Source organism: Manis pentadactyla, chromosome Y (genome assembly GCF_030020395.1).
Source record: "Manis pentadactyla isolate mManPen7 chromosome Y, mManPen7.hap1, whole genome shotgun sequence".
Classification (NCBI taxonomy): Eukaryota; Metazoa; Chordata; class Mammalia; order Pholidota; family Manidae; genus Manis; species Manis pentadactyla.
In genome coordinates, this window is record NC_080039.1 from 22,163,495 (window position 1) to 22,185,924 (window position 22,430).

The following is a 22,430-nucleotide window of genomic DNA, read 5'->3' on the forward strand; positions in this document are numbered from 1 at the left end:
ACACCAACAAATGGAAACATCCCATGCTCTTGTCTAGGAAGAACTAATATCGTCAAAACGGCCATCCTGCCTAAAGCAATCTACAGATTCAATGCAATGCCTATTAAAATAGCAACAGCATTCTTCAATGAACTGGAACAAATAGTTTTAAAATTTATATGAAACCACAATACATCACAAATAGACAAAGCAATCCTGAGAGGGAAGAATAAAAGCAGGAGGCATCTCACTTCCCAACTTCAAGCTCTACTTCAAAGCCACAGTAATCAAGATAATTTGGCACTGGCACAAGAACAGAACCACAGACCAGTGGAACAGATTGGAGAGTCCAGATATTAACCCAAACATATACAGTCAATTAATATATGATAAAGGAGCCATGGCCATACAAAGCAGAAATGACAGCAATTTTAACCACTGGTGTTGGCAAAACTGGACAACTACATGTAAGACAATGAAACTGGATCACTGTCTAACCCCATACACAAAAGTAAATTCGAAATGGATCCAAGACCTGAATTTAAGTCATGAAACCGTAAAACTCTTAGAAAAGAACATAGTCGAAAGACTCTTGGACATAAACACGAGCAACCTCTTCATGAACCTATCTCCCCGGGGAAGGGAAACAAAAGCAAACATGAACAAGTGGGACTATATCAAGCTGAAATGCTTCTGTACAGCAAAGTGCACCATCAATACAACAAACACTCATCCTACAGTATGGGAGAATATATTCATAACTGACAGATCCAATAAAGGATTGACATCCAAAATATAAAAAGCTCACATGCCTCAACAATCAAAGTGCAATCCAATCAAAAAATGGGCAGAGCAGCTGAACAGACAGTTCTCCAAAGAAGAAATTTAGATGGACATGAAAAGATGCTCCACATCACTAGTCATCAGAGAAATACAAATTCAAACCACAATGATATCACCTCACACTAGCAAGGATCACCACCACCCAAAAGACAAACAACAACAAATGTTGGCGAGGTTGTGGAGAAAGGGGAACCCTCCTACACTGCTGGTGGGAATGTAAACTTATTCAACCATTGTGGAATGAAGTGTGTACCTCCAAAAGCTCAAAACAGAAATATCATTAGATCCAGGAATTCCACTCGTAAAAATTTACCCTAAGAATGCAGCAGCCCAGTTTGAGAAAGACATATGCACCCCTATGTTTATTGCAGCACTATTTACAACAGCGAAGAGATGGAAGAAACCTAAGTGTCCCATCAGTAGATGAATGGATAAAGATGTTCTACACATACACAACGGAATATTATTCAGCCATAAGAAGAAAACAAATCCTACCATTTGCAACATGGATGGAGGTAGAGGGTATTATGCTCAGTGAAATAAGCCAGGCAGAGAAAGTCAAGTACCAAATGAATTTCACTCATATGTGGAGCATAAGAACAAAGCAAAATCTGAAGGAACATAACAGCAGCAGGATCACAGAACCCAAGAATGGTCTAACAGTTACCAAAGGGATAGGGACTGGGGAGGACGGGTGGGAAGGGAGGGATAAGGGGGAGTGGAGGTGGGGGAAGAAAAGGGGCATTACGACTGGCATGTATAATGTGTGGAGTGGGGCACGGGGAGGGCTGTTGCAATACAGAGAAGACAAGCAGATTCTACAGCATCTTGCTACACTGGACACTGACTGCAATGGGGTTTGTGGGGGGACTTGGTGATGGGGAGCCTAGTGAACATGTTTGTTCCTCACGTAACTATAGATTAATACCAAAAATAAAAAAAAAACTGTGGTAGGATACTAGGGGCGGTGATGGATATAATCTATGTCCTTGATGGTGATGTTTTCACAGGTGTATACTTAATCCAAAAGTCACTGACTTGAACAGTTAAGTAAATACAGCTTTTGACATATTATATCCCAATAAAATACATTTTTAATCACATGCATTAAATAAAAGTACATTTCTGTAGTAAAAAAAGAAACCCTAAATAAGAGATTGGTTATGTAGAGTAGTGATTATATACAGTGGAAAGAATACCTTCCATTTACATTTGTATTTCTACTTTTCAGTTCACATGCTGTTTGTCAAAAAAAACCCAGACTTTCTTGTCCGTTAAAATAACATCAAATTCACACAAATACAGTCAACATTTGTAGATTCTGTATTTACTAATATGTCTGGTTAGTAAAATTCACTTGTAATCTCACAATCGATACTGTGTGGCCATTCACTGATGTGCACATAACAGCAAAAATTTTTACTTGCCTGGTATGAATGTTCTCAGAGAAAGCTAAGCAAGGTGAAAATGACCTACAAATATACGTATTTTTCCTAGTGAGTGCCACTTCTACTCCTTTTTTTCCTACTTCTTGTTGCATCTTTGCTATTAATGGCCCCCAAGCAAAATACTAAGTGCTGTCTAGTATTCTGAAGCATAGGAAGTCTCTGACATGCCTAATGGAGAAATTACATTTTAGATAAGCATTGACTAAGGATGAGTCAAAAGGCTGGTAGCCTTGAGTTCAATGTGGATTAATAATGGATATGAAGTAAGGTGTCTTTATACAGATACGGATATAAGACCAGTTAGTATAATAATAGGTTGATGAAAATATGATCAGAGGTTTATAGGCCCTAACCCTGCATTTCCCCTAGGAGCACTGGTTCAATTATTTGCTAACTCAGTGTGCACAATGACTTTATAGAATATAACTAATGTAAATAACAAGAACTGCCTAAAAGAATGTGCCAAAAGTATGCGTCTGTTTAATGTGGGAAATTTTTGAAGGGTCAATGCTTAGTTTTCTTTCCTCTAAATCCTTATACACATGGGAAAGGGTGAATCAGTTCTTAGTACAACAGCACAATGTATTTGAAATAATGAACTCATCATTATGCCATGGCATATTTTCAAAATAATTAATTTTAACGTGTAGTCCTTAAGAACAAAAGAATAACCAGAAACAAAAACACACCACAGGACAAAACCATTCTTAAACCAAATTCTAGTTGTGAATTAAGCAAAACAATTTCTATAAAACAAAACAGCAAAATATTAAATAGTATAGAACAGGATCTGTATTTTTCGCAGGGATCTTTTTTGCAGGGACATTTGTGTTATAAACTGGTTCCAAAATATTACACACATTCACAAGTTATCAATTCTTTTTAAATATAGTATTAACTCAAGTTTCTTGGATTTCCGAAGCAAATGTTTATTCTAAAACAGCACTTCAGAATTACACTTATGAGAAGTTTATGTTTTAAACTTCACAACAATTGAGTTTTGGAATGGAAAAGGATCTGGGACAATTCTTGCCCTCAAGCAAATTGTGACTGACTAGAAAATCAGCCAGACATCTTGGTGCAATGTTACTTCCAAACACTGGAATTCTGATGACATCCCCTTCACTGGTCTCCTGTAGAGACAAAATTTTAGAACCTTCACCTAATAAACTCTATCAGAAAGAAAACACATCAAATATAGTCTCTTATTAAGTTCCATACATTCTGGCATAGCAAAGTTTTGCATAGTTATTTTAATATCTTAAAATTTCTATTTTTAAAACTTTCACATTTTCAAATCCCATCAAAAGAATGAACTGACAAACATTGAAAATAAAGAATATCTGTAACTAAAAACTGCTTGTTTGTTACATATCTCCCCTGATTATATTTTTTTCTTCTGTAAGACATAAAAACACTTGGCAAACAGCTCTTTTGGGGGTTAACTGCTGTCATTCAGGTAATTTTGTCCTCAGTGGCTACACAAACTTACAGCGCGACATGCTAATGTTGCCATTAGCATAACTACACATTTTAGAATGACTGAAGTAGTGACAGAATAATAGGGCAATGAAAAATACCCAGGAACAATGTTATATACCCGTTTTTCCAGCATTATCCATATTAATTCAAAGGCTACTTATTAGCCTTAACAAAGCTGCTATAACTAAAAATCAACAAGATACTACTGGTATGATTGATAATGGATGGGCTCTTTTGATCCAATTGCTATGAAGATATACTGCTTGCAGAATGCAGCAGACCTAAGAAAAATTCTTGTTTGTAGCTGACTCCTAATCCAAAATTTTTTCTTGCTTAAGAGTTCACACACATTAATATACTATATACCCTTTACCATTTACATATTAGTACCAGCCATTTATTACAAAAGACTGCACACTTTTCCTACAGGTGGCTTATATATTGACAGCAAATTTCTGAAAATAAAACAGTGAATATACTTTCTATGGTAAATGATTTTTCTAGTTTTAAATACAAGCCAGACACAGAAAAAGTCTGGACTGTAAGGCCTGAGTGTGTGTGGTTAAAGGAACCAGTTAAATACGGGTGTTTCACTGATCCTTTATTTGAGACAGGGATACTTCTTCATTGCCTCCTTCATAATTTTCTTGTGCTTGTTGACCAGTTTGCTGGTAGCTGTTCAAGGGATGTGCTGCAGGCCCTGTATATGGCTGACCATGCACATGATTACTCTGAGGGTGAAAGAGACCTGTAGGTTAAACTTTTCACATATCACAATCAAATAAAAAGACGTGAGCTGAAATTTGTATAAAAGCAGATATGTCTATTTCTAGGAATTTATCTTTAAAAAATACTGCTCATGCAGTAGTTAAGTAACTTAGAAGTCTATTCCTGAATTGCTACAAGTACCACTATGACAAACAATGTTTTGAGAAAAAGCTACACATGAATCTGTGAGGTTATGACAGAATATTATTTTTCCTCTCACCAAGAAAGTGTTTTGACACTGTTTTTTCACCAATGCCTCTGATAACAGAATTGGTTCCTCTAAGTGTGGTCCTTGATTAGCCCTACCAAAATCAGTGGGAAACTTGTTAGAAATGAAAAGTGTTGCACCACACTCACGCCAACTGAATAAAAAATTCTGAAGGTGGGACATAGCAATGTCTATTTCTAACAAAGCCTTTAGGTGATTCTCAGGAATACCTACTGTCTTAAAAGATCTGAATTGGTCATGTTTGTGGTTTAAACTCAGGACCATCCTCCTAAAACTTATCCCCAAAATTTTATTTGGGAATGAACATTTGATCATCTGTGTTTCTCAGCGAACCATCTATTAAAAAATCAAAAACTTAATAAAAAATACATTCTTAGTGAAAATCAGTCCTGCAGCAAAACCAATCAAGACTTCCTTAACATTTCTTTGATAGTTATGAATTTTATGTTAATGTAAAACATCACCCATTTTTATTAATTAAGGCCTGTGTAGTTGGCAGAGGAAATACCACATGGGCAGACAGAAACATGCTCTTTCAACCCAGTAACTCCTCATCATCTTGGCAAGCTATTCTAGATAACTTGTTACTACATAACATTACAACTAGTAAGTTACAAAACATTTAAGACAAATAAATGCTTTTAAGTAAAGCACAAAGAATTGGTTTAGGGGATAAAAATTAAAAACAAAAATACTCCGACTCCTATTTACCTGCTGATAGTGAGATCCAGATGAATTAGTATATAATGGGGCATCTTCTGCTGCAGAGGACTGATGCTCATCTGGGGTATCTTGGTCTTCTGGATGCTAGTTTTAAATATTTAAAAGAGATTAGAAGTTTGATTATAAAAGCAACTTAAATTTATTTTTATTCTACCAGTGAGACAGTTAAAAAAAATCTAAAAAGCTGCCATGTTTAATGTTTTTTCATTTACTGTGATAAAATAACTTGCAGTTAGAGAAAAACATTTAGATTATCCTAAATATGTTCTTAGACAGTTTCACAGCAATTTCTCCAAAATATAGAGAACAGAGGAGGTTAAGCTCTGTTGATGACTTAAAAAAAAATCAATCACCACTAAACACTAAAACAAACAAACTGCAACACATATTCTTTACACAGTAACATGGCCTATAAAAATTACTTTTCTTTCTTCCATTTCTATTTGCTGTCCATTGATGGCTTTTATTTATTTTTTACCTCCTCTGGACAGAATTCACAAGCTTTTTCGAGTGTCATCCTAGCACTATGTGACCTCCGTAATAAATAAGAACGTGATGATGTTTTACTGCTTTGCACTGGAGAAGACCAATTGTTATCACTGCATTGAGGGTTGCCAGTGTACGGTATTTTTTCAAGTTCACATGCAAGCCATTCCACTGCACAGATCCACTTTCTTATAAGATCTCCATTACCCTTCAAAAGAAAATAAAACTATTCAAGCAAAAGAATTTGGAATAATTTCTGTGTTAATTTAAAATGCAAATTCCAAATTTCCATGATTCCAGTTACTACAAAACTTAAGAAAAGACTCTCACCTTTAATATTTGGTAAGCAACAGGACAACTGCTAAACAGAGCTACAACACATTTTATACACTGATACGCTCTTTTTTGATAGTGATTTTTAGAGCAATGGATTATTATAAACAATCCATCTCGATCATCTGGGATTCCTTTAAGAGCATTACAAATTCTAAAAAAGAAGAAAGAAGATATAAAAATTTGTGACAGGTAGTAAACATTTGAAGCCTACTGTGCACCGTTCAGCACACGTTTTTTTTTTGAAGTGTCGATCTAATCTAGTTAACTCTCTTAAGCTTCGGTAAACTCATTTACTTCTTGAGAAAACAAGTACAGAAATAAAAAAGCAGCCACATATCCCAGACTTATACTCAAGTTGGGAAGTTGGCTACCAGTCCGACCTGAGAATTTGAAGTCTTAACAAACTGTCATCAATCCAAAATGCTTTTGCTATAAGAATACCAATGCTGCATTGTTTTTATTGCAGTTATCTACAAGTATGTCTTATCTTCATGACTAGAGAATTGTTTTGCTTTGAATCAGATCATTTTTAAAAATTGTATCTTGGAGTGCAAAGTGAGGTTCTAGTGACTACAAAGTGATATCACTTGACAATACAAAATTAACTAGAATTCTCTTCCTTAGAATACACATATGGTGGGTAAAGCAATTTTCACTGGCAAGAGTAAAATCTGATTCATTTGCTATTGACAAATGATTGAACCTCAGTTCCAGCCAAATCTCAACATAACATTTACCTTGGCAATTTAAAAATCAGTTATGGGAAAAACACACCTTTTCGCTTTGCAACAGTACCTGGAGAAAGTTTTCTAAAAAAAAAAAATCCTTTAATTTTACTGAATAGAGTATAATTGTATTCCCAATCAAAACCAAACATGTGTGTATATGCATGTGTAGGCTTGTTTGCCACAAACATGTTTATAATGTCAGTGGTTTTTCAACCTAATCATTTCAGACAAAAAAATGTAACATGCATAGGCACTGTTTATTTTGAAACACGTGTAGTATATAGTTTTTTCATTCATGTTTTAAATGATAATGAAGTTGACAACTCACTATTTCTGACATAGTATCATCAGTGCAACTGCTTTCATATACCTTGTAATCAAATACTGCCTTTCCCTTCTTGTTCTGTTGCCTGTAACAGTGTCTGGCACATAGTAGATACTTTGTAAATATCTCTTAAATAATGTCTACTGAATAAAATACATGTTCATCATACAAAACATTTATTTCAAGCTTGTGCTCATAATTCCCTGTCAATTTGTACCCAAAAGCCCACCATTTCCCACATTAACCCAGTATTTATACTTTTACGATCACTTCCTTGGTAGAAAAAAGAAAACCAGGTGTGACTGATGAGTTTTAAGACATACATAAATTACACAGTAAACAACGTAAGTTTAGAAGCTCTTTAAAAAAAACAAAAGAGCTCATTAAAATATATCCCTTTAGACTTATCAAACTGTCTCATAACACTGAAATAGGTACTGAGTAATATATAGTGGTAGCTTAGAAATTTTAAATTTTAGTTTCATGGCAACTAGTTTTGGTTAATGCTATTTTGACAAAACTGATTTGTTTGAAATCTATGATGGTGAATTAGGTGACAATTTGAAAACTAATTAATTCAAGAATCTTGTATTTTCAGTCCCCCTGAAATTTAGTGATCTATCTTTTAAGCACTGTGTTCTTATACAAACTTTAGTTTTTCCTAATAACTAATGTGACAGTATGTATACATATTTGTTTCCTATATGAAACTATTTACTTCCTATATTAAACTAGTTTCATCAGTGAAACTTGCAGGCTGAATTTTAGCACAATGAACACACATAGGAGGAATTCTGGAAGGAAGTCTGAGGCCTTTTAGGAAGCTAACAGTTCTAAAAACTCATATTAACTCCCCATATACTAATAAGAGAACTAATATGCTGGGGATTATTTTTAGAAAACAGTATTACCTAGTATAACCAATTAAGAAAATGAGTGCAATGTAATCCTACAATATTAATAGAACTTAAATACTTACAAAAAAAACCAATTCATTTTCTTTAAATAAATTAAAGAAAAAAACTAGTATTAAGTATGAAACGACTAAGAGAAAAGAATAAAAAATGGACCTATATTGAGATGGGTGCAACTGCTCCTTCATTTTTATGACATCATCGTATGTTTTTAAAGGTAAAACATTTAATAGAGCTTCAAGGAGTAAGAATGTATTTTTCTACTGGCAATTCCATTCATTTCTAGAATCATAAAAAGTGTACTTATTCTGGAAGCAGACAGAGTATGTACCTGAGAGTCTGCCAGGAATCCTCAATCAGTAAAATCTGCAAAAGCATATCCAAATATGGCTGAAGTTCATAGGTGTCTGAGGAGGCAACCTAAACATAGGTAAAGTATAGTTGAATTACTTATTTAAAGGAATAGTGAATCAAATTGTAGACATCTGAATGTTTATTTTCCTTTAACCTGCCAGAGAAGTTCACAGAGGACAGTAGATGAGAACTGAGGATTCTCCCAGCAGCAAAAATGAAGCAAGCTGATGGTTTCCTCTGAGTCACTACAATCTTCAATAATTTTCTTCACGTAACTTGTTCTCACAAATAAAATGTCCGCCACATTCTGCTGAATTGGCATTATAGGCTGTGATAAATTAGGGTCACCAAAAGGATTTGGAAGAGGAGGATTACCTAGAACAGATTTGTCATCAATGAAAAGCCAACTGACTTCTTTGCAAACTTACAATACTGAATTTTATTTCTAAACTGGCAAGTTAAATTAAATTTCTAAGCACAATAAAATGATCAGACAGAGTTAAGATGATAAAGACGCATAACTAAATGCTGACATTGAAGGAAAAAAACCTAGTTACGATTCTTAATGCAACCATTTCACAAATAAGGAATTTTTATCGTAGTAAATTATAAAAGGTTCTCTTTTAAACATGTGAGAAAATTAATGGTTTAAGATATAATATACCCAAAGCATGGATCTTCACTGTTTTTTGTTTTTATAAATGTTCAGAATTTTAACTAAGTGCTATATAGGAAAGTAGCATTATTTTTGAACTACTGAAGAATGGATGGAACATTCCACTTTACCATTGATTGAAGACTGCATCCTTGATGAGACATTGCAACAGCGGATCAGCTGAGCTACTACTGAGTATAACTCGCCTAATTCAGCATATTGATACTTGATTGGAGGACCTGGCCCTTCATCTAAAGACACAAGCATAAAGGTAGCAGGTACATCCAATTTCAAGAGCTGTGTCTTTTCTGTCATACCTATAAAAAAAAAGGAGAAAAGTAATGTGTAGGAAAAACAGAGAAACCAAAACAATTAAAACGACAAGTGCTGCATTATTGAAAAAGTAATTAATATAGCCACATACTATTTTTATGATTAAAGCTCATCCCATTTATTTAGACTGCAGAAATACAGATGGAATGCAGAAAAAACAGAAAATACATTGACTTAGTCTAACTATGGAGTAGTGATCATGACTCTGGCATTCCAATTACAGAGCCCTAAGGGAAAAGTAGCTTTTTTAGGACTGAGAGTAGGGGGCTAAGATAGCAAATCTCAACAAAGAAAGGTAAGATGATAAAAATAAACTAAATAAAATGAGAAAAATATTTTGTAAACCTGCCTCCTCCCCCACCTTCCTTCATATCAAAAAAACTTCTTGAGGAAAAAAAGCATCTAGATTGGCTGTTCCTACTTTCCTTATTTTCCCCTTCCTCATGCCCATTTAATTTGTCCCAAACTTGTTGGTTTGAAATGCAGGAACAGCTCTCACACTTAACTACCTTACTCTTCTTGAAACGCTTTAGCTTTGTATTCCCTTGCCCTCATTTTATTTCTACCTCTCTTTTGAAAACTTCTTACTTCCAATCTACAGTAATGCGTATCTTTATGCGGGTTTCAAATTTTGGATATCACACTGTTTTGTGGTCTTCTTAGATGTCCAACACTGTCAAAATTTAACCTGCTAATCTTCAAGTCACATCTTGGACTTGATAAACCTCATTAGTACAGTAGCCCTTTCATCCTTGGTGGTTACATTGTAAGACACTCAGTGGGTGCTTGAAACTGTGGATATACTGAAGAAAAAACCAAAGTGTGGCATCTGTGTGTGTGTGTGTGCGCGCGCGTATGTGTCTGTGCACACGCGCGCGCCTGTGTATAAAGTATACAGGCATATCTATGAGGAAGTTTAATTTGTAAATTAGACATAGTAAAATAACAGTAATAGGACATAACAATCGTACTGTAATAAAAGCTGTATAATATGGTCTCTCAAAGTATTTTACTGTACTCTTCATTCTCCTTTTGATATGAGATAATGAAATGCGTGTGTGATATGAAATGAAGGTGAATGATGTAGGCCCATGACATAGTGTTATGCTTCCCATTGACCTTCTGATGCTACGTCAGAAGGAGGATCAAATCACATGCTTCCCTGGCTGAGGTTGGCTTCTGGTAACTGAAATTGCAGAAAGTTTTCAAAACCACAGATAATGGGCAACCAGTGTATGCTATAGTGGTTCTCGATGCCCTCATGGTAAAGCACAGACTGTCTAACAAGACTTGCCGAGAGAGCATGATTATAGCATTTTGCGAGTCCCTTCTGCTATTTTAAGTCACAAAGTGGCCTTCAATATCCAATGACCCAGGTCTTTCCATCTACCATTTACTCTGTTTACCAACCAATTCCTATACCACCTTCTCTAACAAGCCTTTTCTTACTCTCTAAGCATAGTTCAGATATTCCTGGCTTGTATTTCACAGCACTTTGCATTTTCTGTTGCATCATGTAATACTTGTAATCCATTAATATTCTTCATACATTGCTGTATTCCCAGGACCACAAAAAGAGTTCACAAATTCTTATTTGACACTCAAAAAGTTCTATGAAGTTTTTTGTAAGGTTGGTGTTATGGCATTTCTGGCAAAAACCTACCTTGATTAGACATGTGTTATCTTTTCCTTTATCCATTACCCACTGATTGCCCAGGAATTAAAATTCATTATATATCACAGAAATATTTATATGATTGACTGTAGGGTGCTGACACATACTTCCTTGGGGGATGTCACAAGTATGGCAAATGCACTGTTTCACCTTTTTTAAAATCTAAAAAATTCTGAAACCTCAGAGAGAACCAAGATGGCGGCGTGAGTAGAGCAGCAGCAATCTCCTCCCAAAACCATATATATTTTTGAAAATACAACAAATACAACTAATCCTAAAAGAGAGACCAGAAGACACAGGACAACGGCCAGACTACATCCACACCTGCGAGAACCCAGCGCCTCGTGAAGGGGGCAAGACACAAGTTGTGGCCCGGCGGGACCCGAGCATCCCACACCTCAGCTCCCGGCGGGAGGGGGAGAGTCGGAGCGGGGAGCGAGAGGGAGCCCAGGACTGCTAAACACCCAGCCCTAGCCATCCGCACTGGAGCGCAGACACACAGTGCATGCTTCGGGTGCTGGAAACTAGGGAAACAGGACAGTTAAGGCCTGTGAGCGGGTCCCCACAGGCGGCGCACCCGGGACAAAGAAAAGCGAGTGCTTTTTGAAAGTCTTATAGGGACAGGGACCCCACAGCTGGACGGAAGCGCCCTGGGACAGCTAGTCAAGCAGCTGCGAATCCCAGGGAACTTTGGGCACCTGACCCCCTGCAGCGCAGCTCGGAGGCCCCTCACCGTGGTAAACAGCCTCCCGCCTGTTCCACCTCTGACGCGGCTCCTCCTCATTGGAGCAGCAGCCCGAGGCAGGCCATGCCCACAGCAACTGCAGGGCTAAATAAACTCCATAGATGCTGGGCTAGATCAGAAGCCCCGTCTGCACACAGCTGCCCAGCACAAGCCGCTAGAGGCCACTGTTCTCCCAGGAGAGGAAGGCCTTAAACTGGCAAGAAGGGACTTTCTCTTACCCAACACACACGCCAGCTCCCCACAAATACATCTATCACCATGAAAAGGCAGAAGAAACTGATACAGACCAAGATCACAGAGGCAAACCCTGAGAAGGAGATAGACCTAACCAGTCTTCCTGAAAAAGAATTAAAAATAAAGCTCATAACCATGCTGATGGAGCTGCAGAGAAGTATGCAAGAGGTAAGGGATGAAGTCCGGAGGGAGATTACAGAAATGAAACAATCTCTGGAAGGATTTATAAGCAGAATGGAAAAGATGCAAGAGGCCATTGATGGAATTGAAATCAGAGAACAGGAACACATAGAAGCTGACATAGAGAGAGACAAAAGGATCTCCAGGAATGAAACAATATTAAGAGAACTGTGTGACCAATCCAAAAGGAACAATATCCGCATTATAGGGGTACCAGAAGAAGAAGAGAGAGAAAGAGATAGAAAGACTATTTGAAGAAATAATTGCTGAAAACTTCCCCAAACTGGGGAGGAAATAATCCACAAGACCATGGAAGTGTACAGAACTCCCAACAGAAAGGACCCACGGAGGACACAACACCAAGACACATAATAATTAAAATGGCAAAGATCAAAGACAAGGACAGAGTTTTAAAGGCAGTGAGAGAGAGGGAAAAGGTCACCTACAAAGGGAAACCCATCAGGCTATCATCAGACTTCTCAACAGAAACCTTACAGGCCAGAAGAGAATGGCATCATATATTTAATGCAATGAAAGAGAAGGGCCTTGAATCCAGCATGACTATCATTTAAATATGAAGGAGGGATTAAACAATTTCTGGACAAGCAAAAGTTGAGGGAATTTGCCTCCCACAAACCACCTCTACAGGGTATTTTAGAGGGACTGCTCTAGATGGGGGCACTTCAAAGACTAAACAGATGCCACCAGAGAAAATAAAATAACAGCAAAGAAAGCAGACCAACCAAATACTAACTAAAGGCAAAAAATAAAATCAACTACCCACAAAAGCAGTTAAAGGAAGCACAAAAGAGCACAGAATTAAATAACCAACATATAAAGAACGGAGAAGGAGGAATAAGAAGGGAGGAAAAACAAAGAATGACCAGACAGTGTTTAAAATACCTCAATAAGTGAGTTAAATTAGACAGTAAGATATTAAAGAAGCAAACCTTGAACCTTTGGCAGCCACGAATCTAAAGCCTATAATGGCAATAAGTACGTATCTTTCAATAATCAATTTAAATGTAAATGGTCTGAATGCACCAATCAAAAGACACAGAATAATAGAATGGATAAAAAAGCAAGACCCATCTCTATGCTGCTTACAAGAGACTCACCTCAAACCCAAAAACTATAGGAACAAAGAACGACTGAAGGAACCAAACAGCAGCAGAATCATAGAACCTAAGAATGGACTAACAGCTACCAAAGGGAAAGGGACTGGGGAGAAAGGGCAGGAAGGGAGGGATGAGGGTGGGGAAAAAGAAAGGGGACATGACGATTAGCATATATAATGTGGGGGGGCACGAGGAGGGCTGTGCAACGCAGAGAAGATAAGTAGTCATTTTACAACATCTTACTGCGCTGATGGACGGTACTGTGGTGGGGTTTGTGAGGGGGATTTGGTGGGGGGGGGACCCTGGTAAGCATAGTGCTCTTCATGTAATTGTAGATTAATGACAACAAAATTAATTAATTAAAAAAAAATTCTGAAACCTAAACCCGTATCTAGCCATAAGAATTTAAGATTAAGATGGACAATCTACACTCATTTATGGCAGTGAAAATTGGCATTAGATTATACCATGGGTCAGCTGTGAGCAGCTTAGGAAGCAGTATCTAAAATGGAAACGGAGTAAAATAGGATTTCTGTAGTCCTTAAATTTGTAGTTTTGCATAAAAAAGGATTAAAACAAGGATGTTATTTATATTTGGTTTGTGTTTCAATTATATGCTAATTCTTCGAAATTTCAACAAATTTCAAACAATACGCTAATTATTTGAATCAATTTCTCATAAAAACCTAAAAATATGTATTGCAAAACTCATATCTAGACTACACCAGAAAAATTAGGAACTCTGAATTGCTGGTACACCAACACCTAAATCACTGACATTTAAATTTATAACTCAACTATAACAAATTCATTCTTTCCCTTCTTAATAAATTAAGAATAACTTAAAACAACACTGAAAATACTACAGAATTTCTCATGTACACTTGTGGCTATCCATCCATTCATTCAACTGTGACTGAGTACCACTATGCCGACTCCTGAACACAGAAATTTGCAGTCTAGTTGGAGAGGAAGACAGTAATACCTAAAACTACCAAAATACAATGGTACACAGCATAACACAGTAACACAGTGTAACTTTTTAGGTAAGCATGTGAAACCATAGAGAAGAAATGCACCGATGCTGTGAGAAAAAGCAGGATCCTGTAATATGCTATTTTTGAAAATTAAAATTATTAACTGATAGTGTTCCCAACAGGAGAATTGAAGTGAATAATGTGTGTAATATTATCCATGATTTTATCTTAATTTTAGCAAAACACATGTACAGGCCAACTTCTTAAATGACAAGTACCAACAAGTAGGATCCTTTAATATCCTCAGATGGAGCCGAGATGGCATGAAACTCACACCATGCTCCTGGCTAGGGAGAATTAATATTGTCAAAATGGCCATCCTGCCCAAAGCAATATACAGATTCGATGCAATCCCTATCAAATTTCCAAGAGCATTCTTCAATGAACTGGAACAAATAGTTCTAAAATTCATATGGAACAACCAAAGACCCAGAAGACCCAAAGCGATCCTGAGAAGGAAGAGTAAAGGGGGGGGGATCTCGCTGCCCAACCTCAAGCCCTACTACAAGAGCACAGTAATCAAGACAATTTGGTACTGGCACAAGAACAGAGCCACAGACCAGTGGAACAGAATAGAGACTCCAAACATTAACCTAAACATATATGGTCAATTAATATTTGATAAAGGAGGCATGAACATACAATGGGGAAATGACACTCTCTTCAACAGATGGTGCTGGCAAAACTGGACAGCAATGTGTAAGAGAATGAAACTGGATCACTGTCTAACCCCATACACAAAAGTAAATTTGAAATGGACCAAAGCCTGAATGTAAGTCACGAAACCTTAAAACTCTTAGAAGAAAAGATAGGCAAAAATCTCTCAGACATAAACATGAGTGACTTCTTCATGAACGTATCTCCCCAGGCAAGGGAAACAAAAGTAAAAATGAACAAGTGGGAGCATAAGAAGCTGAAAAGCTTCTGTACAGCAAAGGACACCATCAATAGAACAAAAAGGTATCCTACAGTATGGGAGAATATATTCATAAATGACAGATCCAATAAAGGGCTGACATCCGAAATATACAAAGAGCTCACACACCTCAACAAACAAAAAGCAAATAATCCAATTAAAAAATGGGCACAGGATCTGAACAGACAGTTCTCCAAAGCAGAAGTTCAGATGGCCAACAGACACGTGAAAAGATTCTCCACATCGCTAATCATCAGAGAAATGCAAATTAAAACTGCAATGGGATATCACCTCACACAAGAAAGGATCACCACCATCCAAAAGACAAAGAACAACAAATGTTGGCAAGGTTGTGGAAATCGGGGAACCCTCCTACACTGCGGGTGGGAATGTAAATGTGTTCAACCATTGCAGAAAGCAGTATGGAGATTCCTCAAAATGCTCAAAATAGAAATACCATTTGAGCCAGGAATTCCACTTACAGGAATTTACCCTAAGAATGCAGTAGCCCGATTTGAAAAAAACAGATGCACCCCTATGTTTATTGCAGCACTATTTACAATAGCCAAGTAATGGAAGCAACCTAAGTGTTCATCAGTAGGTGAATGGATGAAGAAGATGTGGTACATATATACACAATGGAACATTATTCAGCCATAAGAAAAGAAATCCTATCATTTGCAACAACATGGATGGAGCTAAAGGGTATTATGCTCGGTGAAATAAGCCCGGTGGAGAGACACTAGTACCAAACCATTTCACCCATGTGTAGAGTGTAAGAACAACAAAGAAAAACTGAAGGAACAAAACAGCAGCAGAATCACAGAACCCAAGAATGGACTAACAGTCACCAAAGGGAAAGGGACTGAGGAGGATGGGTGGGAAGGGAGGGATAAGGGTGCGGAAAAAGAAAGCGGGCACTACGATTAGCATGTTTAACTTGTGGGGGACACGGGGAGGCCTGTACAACACAGAGAAGACGAGTAGGGCTTCTGCAGCATCTTACTGTGCTGATGACAGTGACTATAATGGGCTTTGTGGCGGGGACTTGGTGAAGGGGGAAGCCTAGTAAACATAATGTTCTTCATGTAGTTGTGGATTACTGATACCAAAATAAAAATAAAAATAGCAGAATAAAAAATACACATATCTTTCCCGAGCCCTAGGAATTTTGATTCATAGGTGTGGGATGTGGCCTGGGAATCAGTAGTTTTTAAAACAGCATTAAGAGATAAAAATATGAGTAAGACAGTTTCTGAACTAAGGTTAGATCAATTATCAACAGAACAAGTACACAAAAATACTTTACTGTACAAGATGAGAAGTGCCATTAAAGAGTTATACAGAAAGTCTGAAGTGGGTTTTAAAATTTTAAGTACGGAATACTACTTCTGTCTAGAAGATATTAGATCTCATTACTTCAATTAAAATGCTTTCATCAAATATGAAATAATACAGCAAACAGAATTATGAGAAGTGCTTACCTAAACTGGCATACATTACAAACAGACTGAAATACTGCTGTAAATGATGGCCATGCTCTGAAACTTCCCTTCTCAGGAGATTTAAGACTGCCCTTAGTAAGTGGTCACTCAAGCTTAAGTTTTCACAGGCCTGTAAAAGACAAAATATTTTATTGGCAACAAGCTCATATATGTAAAGCTGCATCACTTAGACATGTCAAGAGAAAAATTATTAAATATAGTTGTCTCAGAGAGGGAATGAAGAACTGAGGATTTCACTATAGAAGCTGAATGATGTTGTTACTGCAAAAAAAAAAACCCATGTAGATAAAAAGGTAACTTGAAGATTTAAAATTAGCCATCGTAAAAATAAACCTTAACTGAACATACAATCGGAAGCCTACTATATAACTGCAAGTAACTGAATAAACAGAAGAAAGTTTCCTTATGTTTTAAGTTGCCCAATAATCATTATTCATTAATATGAAATACTTTCAATCAACTCAGTAATGCAGGCATGTATTAATTATGTTACACAAATGAATATGTTTACTTCTTTGATCTTGATAAAAAGAAACTTTATTCTTTTTGCATTATTAGTGAAAAGCTTTCAATTACCTGACTGGAAGGCCCCAGAGATGTAAAAGATGAAGGGCAAGGCCCATCTTGCAATGAAAAATGTGCAATAAATACTATAAGTTTTGCAAACGCATCCCTCACTTCGGTACTAGGGCACTCCAGAAGATATTCAGAGAAGCGATTTGGAACATTAAAAAGAACATTTTGAGCAAACCAAAAACGTACATTCTTGCAGTGATGGAGTAGAATGCACAGTGCATCATACCTAAGAGAAAAATATACGAGTATCAATTTTATTGACGTGCTTCTATTTCGATGGCTCCAGTGAACCAACAGGTTTCTATGAACCAAAAAAGATGTTCTTTACAATTAATTAGGCCTGAGACTTGGTCTAGTTCCTCAATTACAAAAATGAATAAATGAGAACTTGTGTAGGTAGATGCAAATCTATAATCAGACTCTTCCTGATTCAGTGATATTTCCTTAACAAGTATTCTGAATGACGCTGAAAATAGTTGTGAAATCAAGGTATTCTAATGTCCCCATCATTTTTACAATCAGAACCTTAACCTGAATAGTGTAACTATTTTTTTTAAATCTCTATTAAATACAGAATTCCATCTACAAAGATTAAAGCATAATGCTTTCATGATAAAATACACAAAAAATGAAATGGAAACAGGAGTCAATTTCTGAATATTAAAAGCACATCAAGCAATTGTATTTTGATTTTTCTCTCAACATTCCTACTAAGATTTTTATTCTATATTGGAAATTTGAAAAAGGATTCCAACAATAGGGAAAAGTAAAGCACCACAGTAATGAACCACACCAACTCTTAAGTTTAATATGAATAAAATGAATAGCTATATACCAATCACTGGCAGGGCCACGGACTATTTTCTTTGTGTGAAATCCAGTGGTGAAGAGGAATTTAGCTGCAAGTTGAATACTAGTCATACTTATTTCTTCTGCTTCAGGCAACAAGTGATCTTGTCCTTAAACACAGCACACATATACAAACAAATTTTTGTTTAAAAATGCTCCATGTTTAAAACAACTTAGCTAAAATTTTGTACTTATCTTAGCACTTCACCAGATCATATTTCAAAGCAATGCTTCTGTAACAAAAATAACTATTACAAATAAAAGCTCTTTTACATTTGTAGATACTGACAGACACAATTCAAAGGTATGGCAGCTTAAATATTTGACTCTGAAGTAATGAACTGAACATGCTCACATATTCAAGATGAAAATGAGACTAATGATTTTATGGGAAAAAAGGTACAAGGAAAGAGAAAAATATTAAACACATATTGAAACCCGGCAAGAAATCCTAAAAGTGAAATAAAAAGTATCCTTTACTAGTAAGAAGCTAAATGCCAGACTTACCTGGAGCAGGGCTTAAGTAAATACCATTACATGTAAGTAGTTTTTTCATAAACTGAAAATACTCTACAGTGTACTGCATTTGGTTATGCATGAATTGCACATTTTCTTTCCATACACTTCTCCCAATGGCTGGTGACATAATCTGATGGGATCTTGTGAGCTCTGATATATATCTTATCATTTCATCATCTTGGTCTATTGTGTCCATTCGTTCATAAAAAAGTATATAAGCATTCCACCACCTTTGCTGCTGCAGGTATGACACGCACTTCGTCATACGATCAAATACTTGTCTCACATATTCTCCACCAAAGCACTCATTTTTCATTTCTTCATCATCATCCATTTTACACTCTGTTACATCTCCATCATCAAATTTATACCAGCGATTTCTCTCATCTTTATCATTCCTTTGAATGATGTAAGAATAATAATGTCCAACACTTGCTTGACCACTGTGCACAAGCACACCCACTAGTCTGTATTTTGCGCTTACTGCTGTCTCACTTTCAGACTGCACGTCCTGTTTTATCAATTGACTGTCTGGGTTTACATTATCTCTTTCCAGCTTTGCAACACCTGGTACTGTGTAAGGTTCCATATCCAGTTCTCGTGGAAATTCAAAATAATCATTGAATTTAACTGGACAGTCTCTTTCCCAGTCATAGCCAAATCGTTTCAATTGGATAGCAAGAACAGGAGGTAATTTTTTAATTAGCAAGCGCTTTACTGTATCAACCTACAAAGAAACAAGGAATATACATGCATGTTTTCATAATTCAAATAATAACTAAACAACAGAATTTAAAACTTCACCATCTATCTACATTTACAAATAGATGACTAAATGATGATGAACACAAAGCCACCTGTCACAGTGACTTATTCAAAACATTTATACTAAAACTAAAAATACCTAGTCTCTCATTTGCTGAGAACTACAAAAATTATGTGACACAGAAACCAATTAGCACCTGGTTCCTTAATGTTACTATCTGTCCGATGCATACTGCTGTTGGATCATGTTACATTTTTGATGTTTTACCTTTACGACAATGAATAGGATCTGCTATGAGCAACTGAAGAAATACCGGGAAAGACATTTATTATTTATCATACCTGTATATTCAAAGACATGTTATGGACTGATCCTACAAACTGGTTAAGTTGCTGTATAAAATTAGTTGGCTGGGTCTAAAAATCAGACCTGGGTTTAAAGCTTAAGTGGGTGTGAAAATGTTATGTAACCAAATAAAATCATGTCAGTTCTTTTAAAGTTCAAGAGTAACCTGAAGAACGAAAGGGGAAACTACTAATACCAACTCTTCAGGTTTGAGTTCACTGGTAATTTTGACTTCTAAAATTAATCGTTCAATTGAAATGGTTTTTCTTGACAACTGGCAGCATTTATAGTATTGTTTCTCTGATAAATCTTTAAATCATTTATCGCTTTGAGTACCTCCCTGCTACCACCATTAACAAAGCATAGATAGAGCAGAAGTAAAATTTGAGGTTAATACAACTTGACATTTTTTAGTTCTTTCAAATACAATCATATTTATTTAAAAAAACTATACAATACCCACTTTTTTATCACATTTTTCACATCGATATGCATTTGCACCTTCTAATAAATCTCCTTTGATATACTGTTCCAAAGAATCAAGCAGGTTTTGGTGATTTCTAATGTCTACATTCAGAGTTGTAAAAGATTCTTCACATTCATATCTAAAGATACGTAAAACAATCAAATGGATTTATTCCTTAAGTTTCTAAACATTATCTTTAGTTGCAAACATTGCTAAAAATGTTTGCAGTATTTACTACGTCTCAAATTGGATATTTACTATGTCGTAAGTTTACAGTTATCTTTTACTGAACACTTTGTTCTGGACAATGTATTCGATTCTTTGCACACACTATCGTTCAGTCATCTTCATTAAAACCTGTTAAGAGATACATATCTATCCCTATCAAAAAGACAGGCAAACTGGGCGGGAGTGGGAAGAAGGTGCCAAAGACTAATTTAGTATAGTTTACAAGGCAGAGTAGTGATTTGAAGACAGCCTTGTCTGGTCTCATTATGTAAGTTCTTTATATTCTCTCATACTGTTATCTGTGTGGGTAGTAATTTGTGACAAAGTTAAGGATTTATCAAATTTAAAAAAGAAGAGACTATTCATGAAGTGAGTTTTTAATTGTTCCTGCATTTCTCTAATAGATAATGCAATAGCAGCTAGTATTCATGGCATTTATATGCCAGATTCTAACCTACTGTACACATTCAAAAATCCGACCAACATTTGCTTCTAGTGTTGTGTTCTGGAGTCACAACCATTGGAAGAGAAAAGTAATGTGAAATAGACAGTCAACATCCCATATTGAGGTGATTTTTTATAATGGGGATTTTGAAAAACTTCTGATGGCACATGCTAATAAACTCAGAAAATGGGAGGTAGAGAATACAATACAGTCTCACTCATTAAATTCATGTATCAAAAAAATATACCAAGTGCCTACTGTGTATAAAACGTAAGGGATATTACATGTTTGACATAGCACTTCCCATTTATAAAGATTTATAGTATGTAACCTAGATTACAAACATTGTAATTCAGAAAGAGAAAAAGAAAAAAGTATACTAATAGAACTATTTTTGAATGGCATATTATACATACTGTTACTATGACAGAAACCAGCCCAGAGGAGGAAAAGGAAGTCTTAAAAGATAAATGGGATTGACGGTTTCTTCTATAAAACTTAAAGGGTGCTCTAGAAAAACACATCAATGCTCTGTTACATTAAAAAACATGGGAATCTTGTATAATCCTAAAGTAAGAAAAGTTTAGCTGGAAGTGTATGTAATTTATAGTTTGAGTATTTTCACTTAGCAGAGTAAAGCAATAAAATTTAGAAGTAATTTGACAATTGAATAAAAAACTGACTACTAATAGGATAAGAGGACAAAGAGTTGGATAGTTTTTATTGTCCACCTAATGCAAAATATCTTTCTTAAGGACCAAAAGTTGGTCAAATTAGGTGAGTGAGTCTCCCATCTTCCAAATGAATGCTAACTAACATGATAAAGAATTTTCATTTATGTAGTATTATTTTTCCCAAAATCATTTCTACATCTTCAAAAGAACTCGCTCTTCCACTCACACCCAACTAATGTCTATAAAGTAAAAAGGATGACTCAACATTACTTCTACTGGGTTGTAGAAGACACCATACTTTTGTGGTTATTTTCATGAGAAGGATTTCAAAACATTGTATGAACATAACAAGTGCCAAAGTAAAACTTCTACACAATACAAGTGTCTGTCCACCAATGAACTCTGTGAACGGGACTCTTATAACTGAGTTACATGTATTTATTTATTTATTTTTATTTTTATTTATTTTATTTATTTATTTATTTTCATTAGGAATGATTAGTGAACCGATTTCTCTATTACTTTGTTTAACAATAAAACTTCTACACA

At 35.9% G+C, this 22,430-nt stretch overlaps 1 protein-coding gene across 3 annotated transcripts in view; it reads right to left on the reverse strand.

Annotated features, from left to right (window-relative positions):
- Nucleotides 1-4,341: 4,341 nt before the first annotated feature.
- The window catches only part of LOC130682131 (probable ubiquitin carboxyl-terminal hydrolase FAF-X), a 165,887-nt gene continuing 147,798 nt past the window's right edge, over nt 4,342-22,430 (reverse strand). For all 3 annotated transcript variants that reach the window (XM_057496269.1, XM_057496270.1, XM_057496268.1), the window contains 12 exons: nt 20,532-20,673; nt 18,946-19,684; nt 18,425-18,548; nt 17,590-17,815; nt 16,993-17,122; nt 9,402-9,587; nt 8,770-8,990; nt 8,593-8,681; nt 6,289-6,445; nt 5,951-6,166; nt 5,461-5,556; nt 4,342-4,483 (listed from right to left, as the gene is read on the reverse strand). In XM_057496269.1, the coding sequence (XP_057352252.1) occupies nt 4,343-4,483; nt 5,461-5,556; nt 5,951-6,166; nt 6,289-6,445; nt 8,593-8,681; nt 8,770-8,990; nt 9,402-9,587; nt 16,993-17,122; nt 17,590-17,815; nt 18,425-18,548; nt 18,946-19,684; nt 20,532-20,673 (2,467 nt within the window). In that variant the 3' untranslated portion in view covers nt 4,342. The remainder of the gene's footprint in view (nt 4,484-5,460; nt 5,557-5,950; nt 6,167-6,288; nt 6,446-8,592; nt 8,682-8,769; nt 8,991-9,401; nt 9,588-16,992; nt 17,123-17,589; nt 17,816-18,424; nt 18,549-18,945; nt 19,685-20,531; nt 20,674-22,430) is intronic.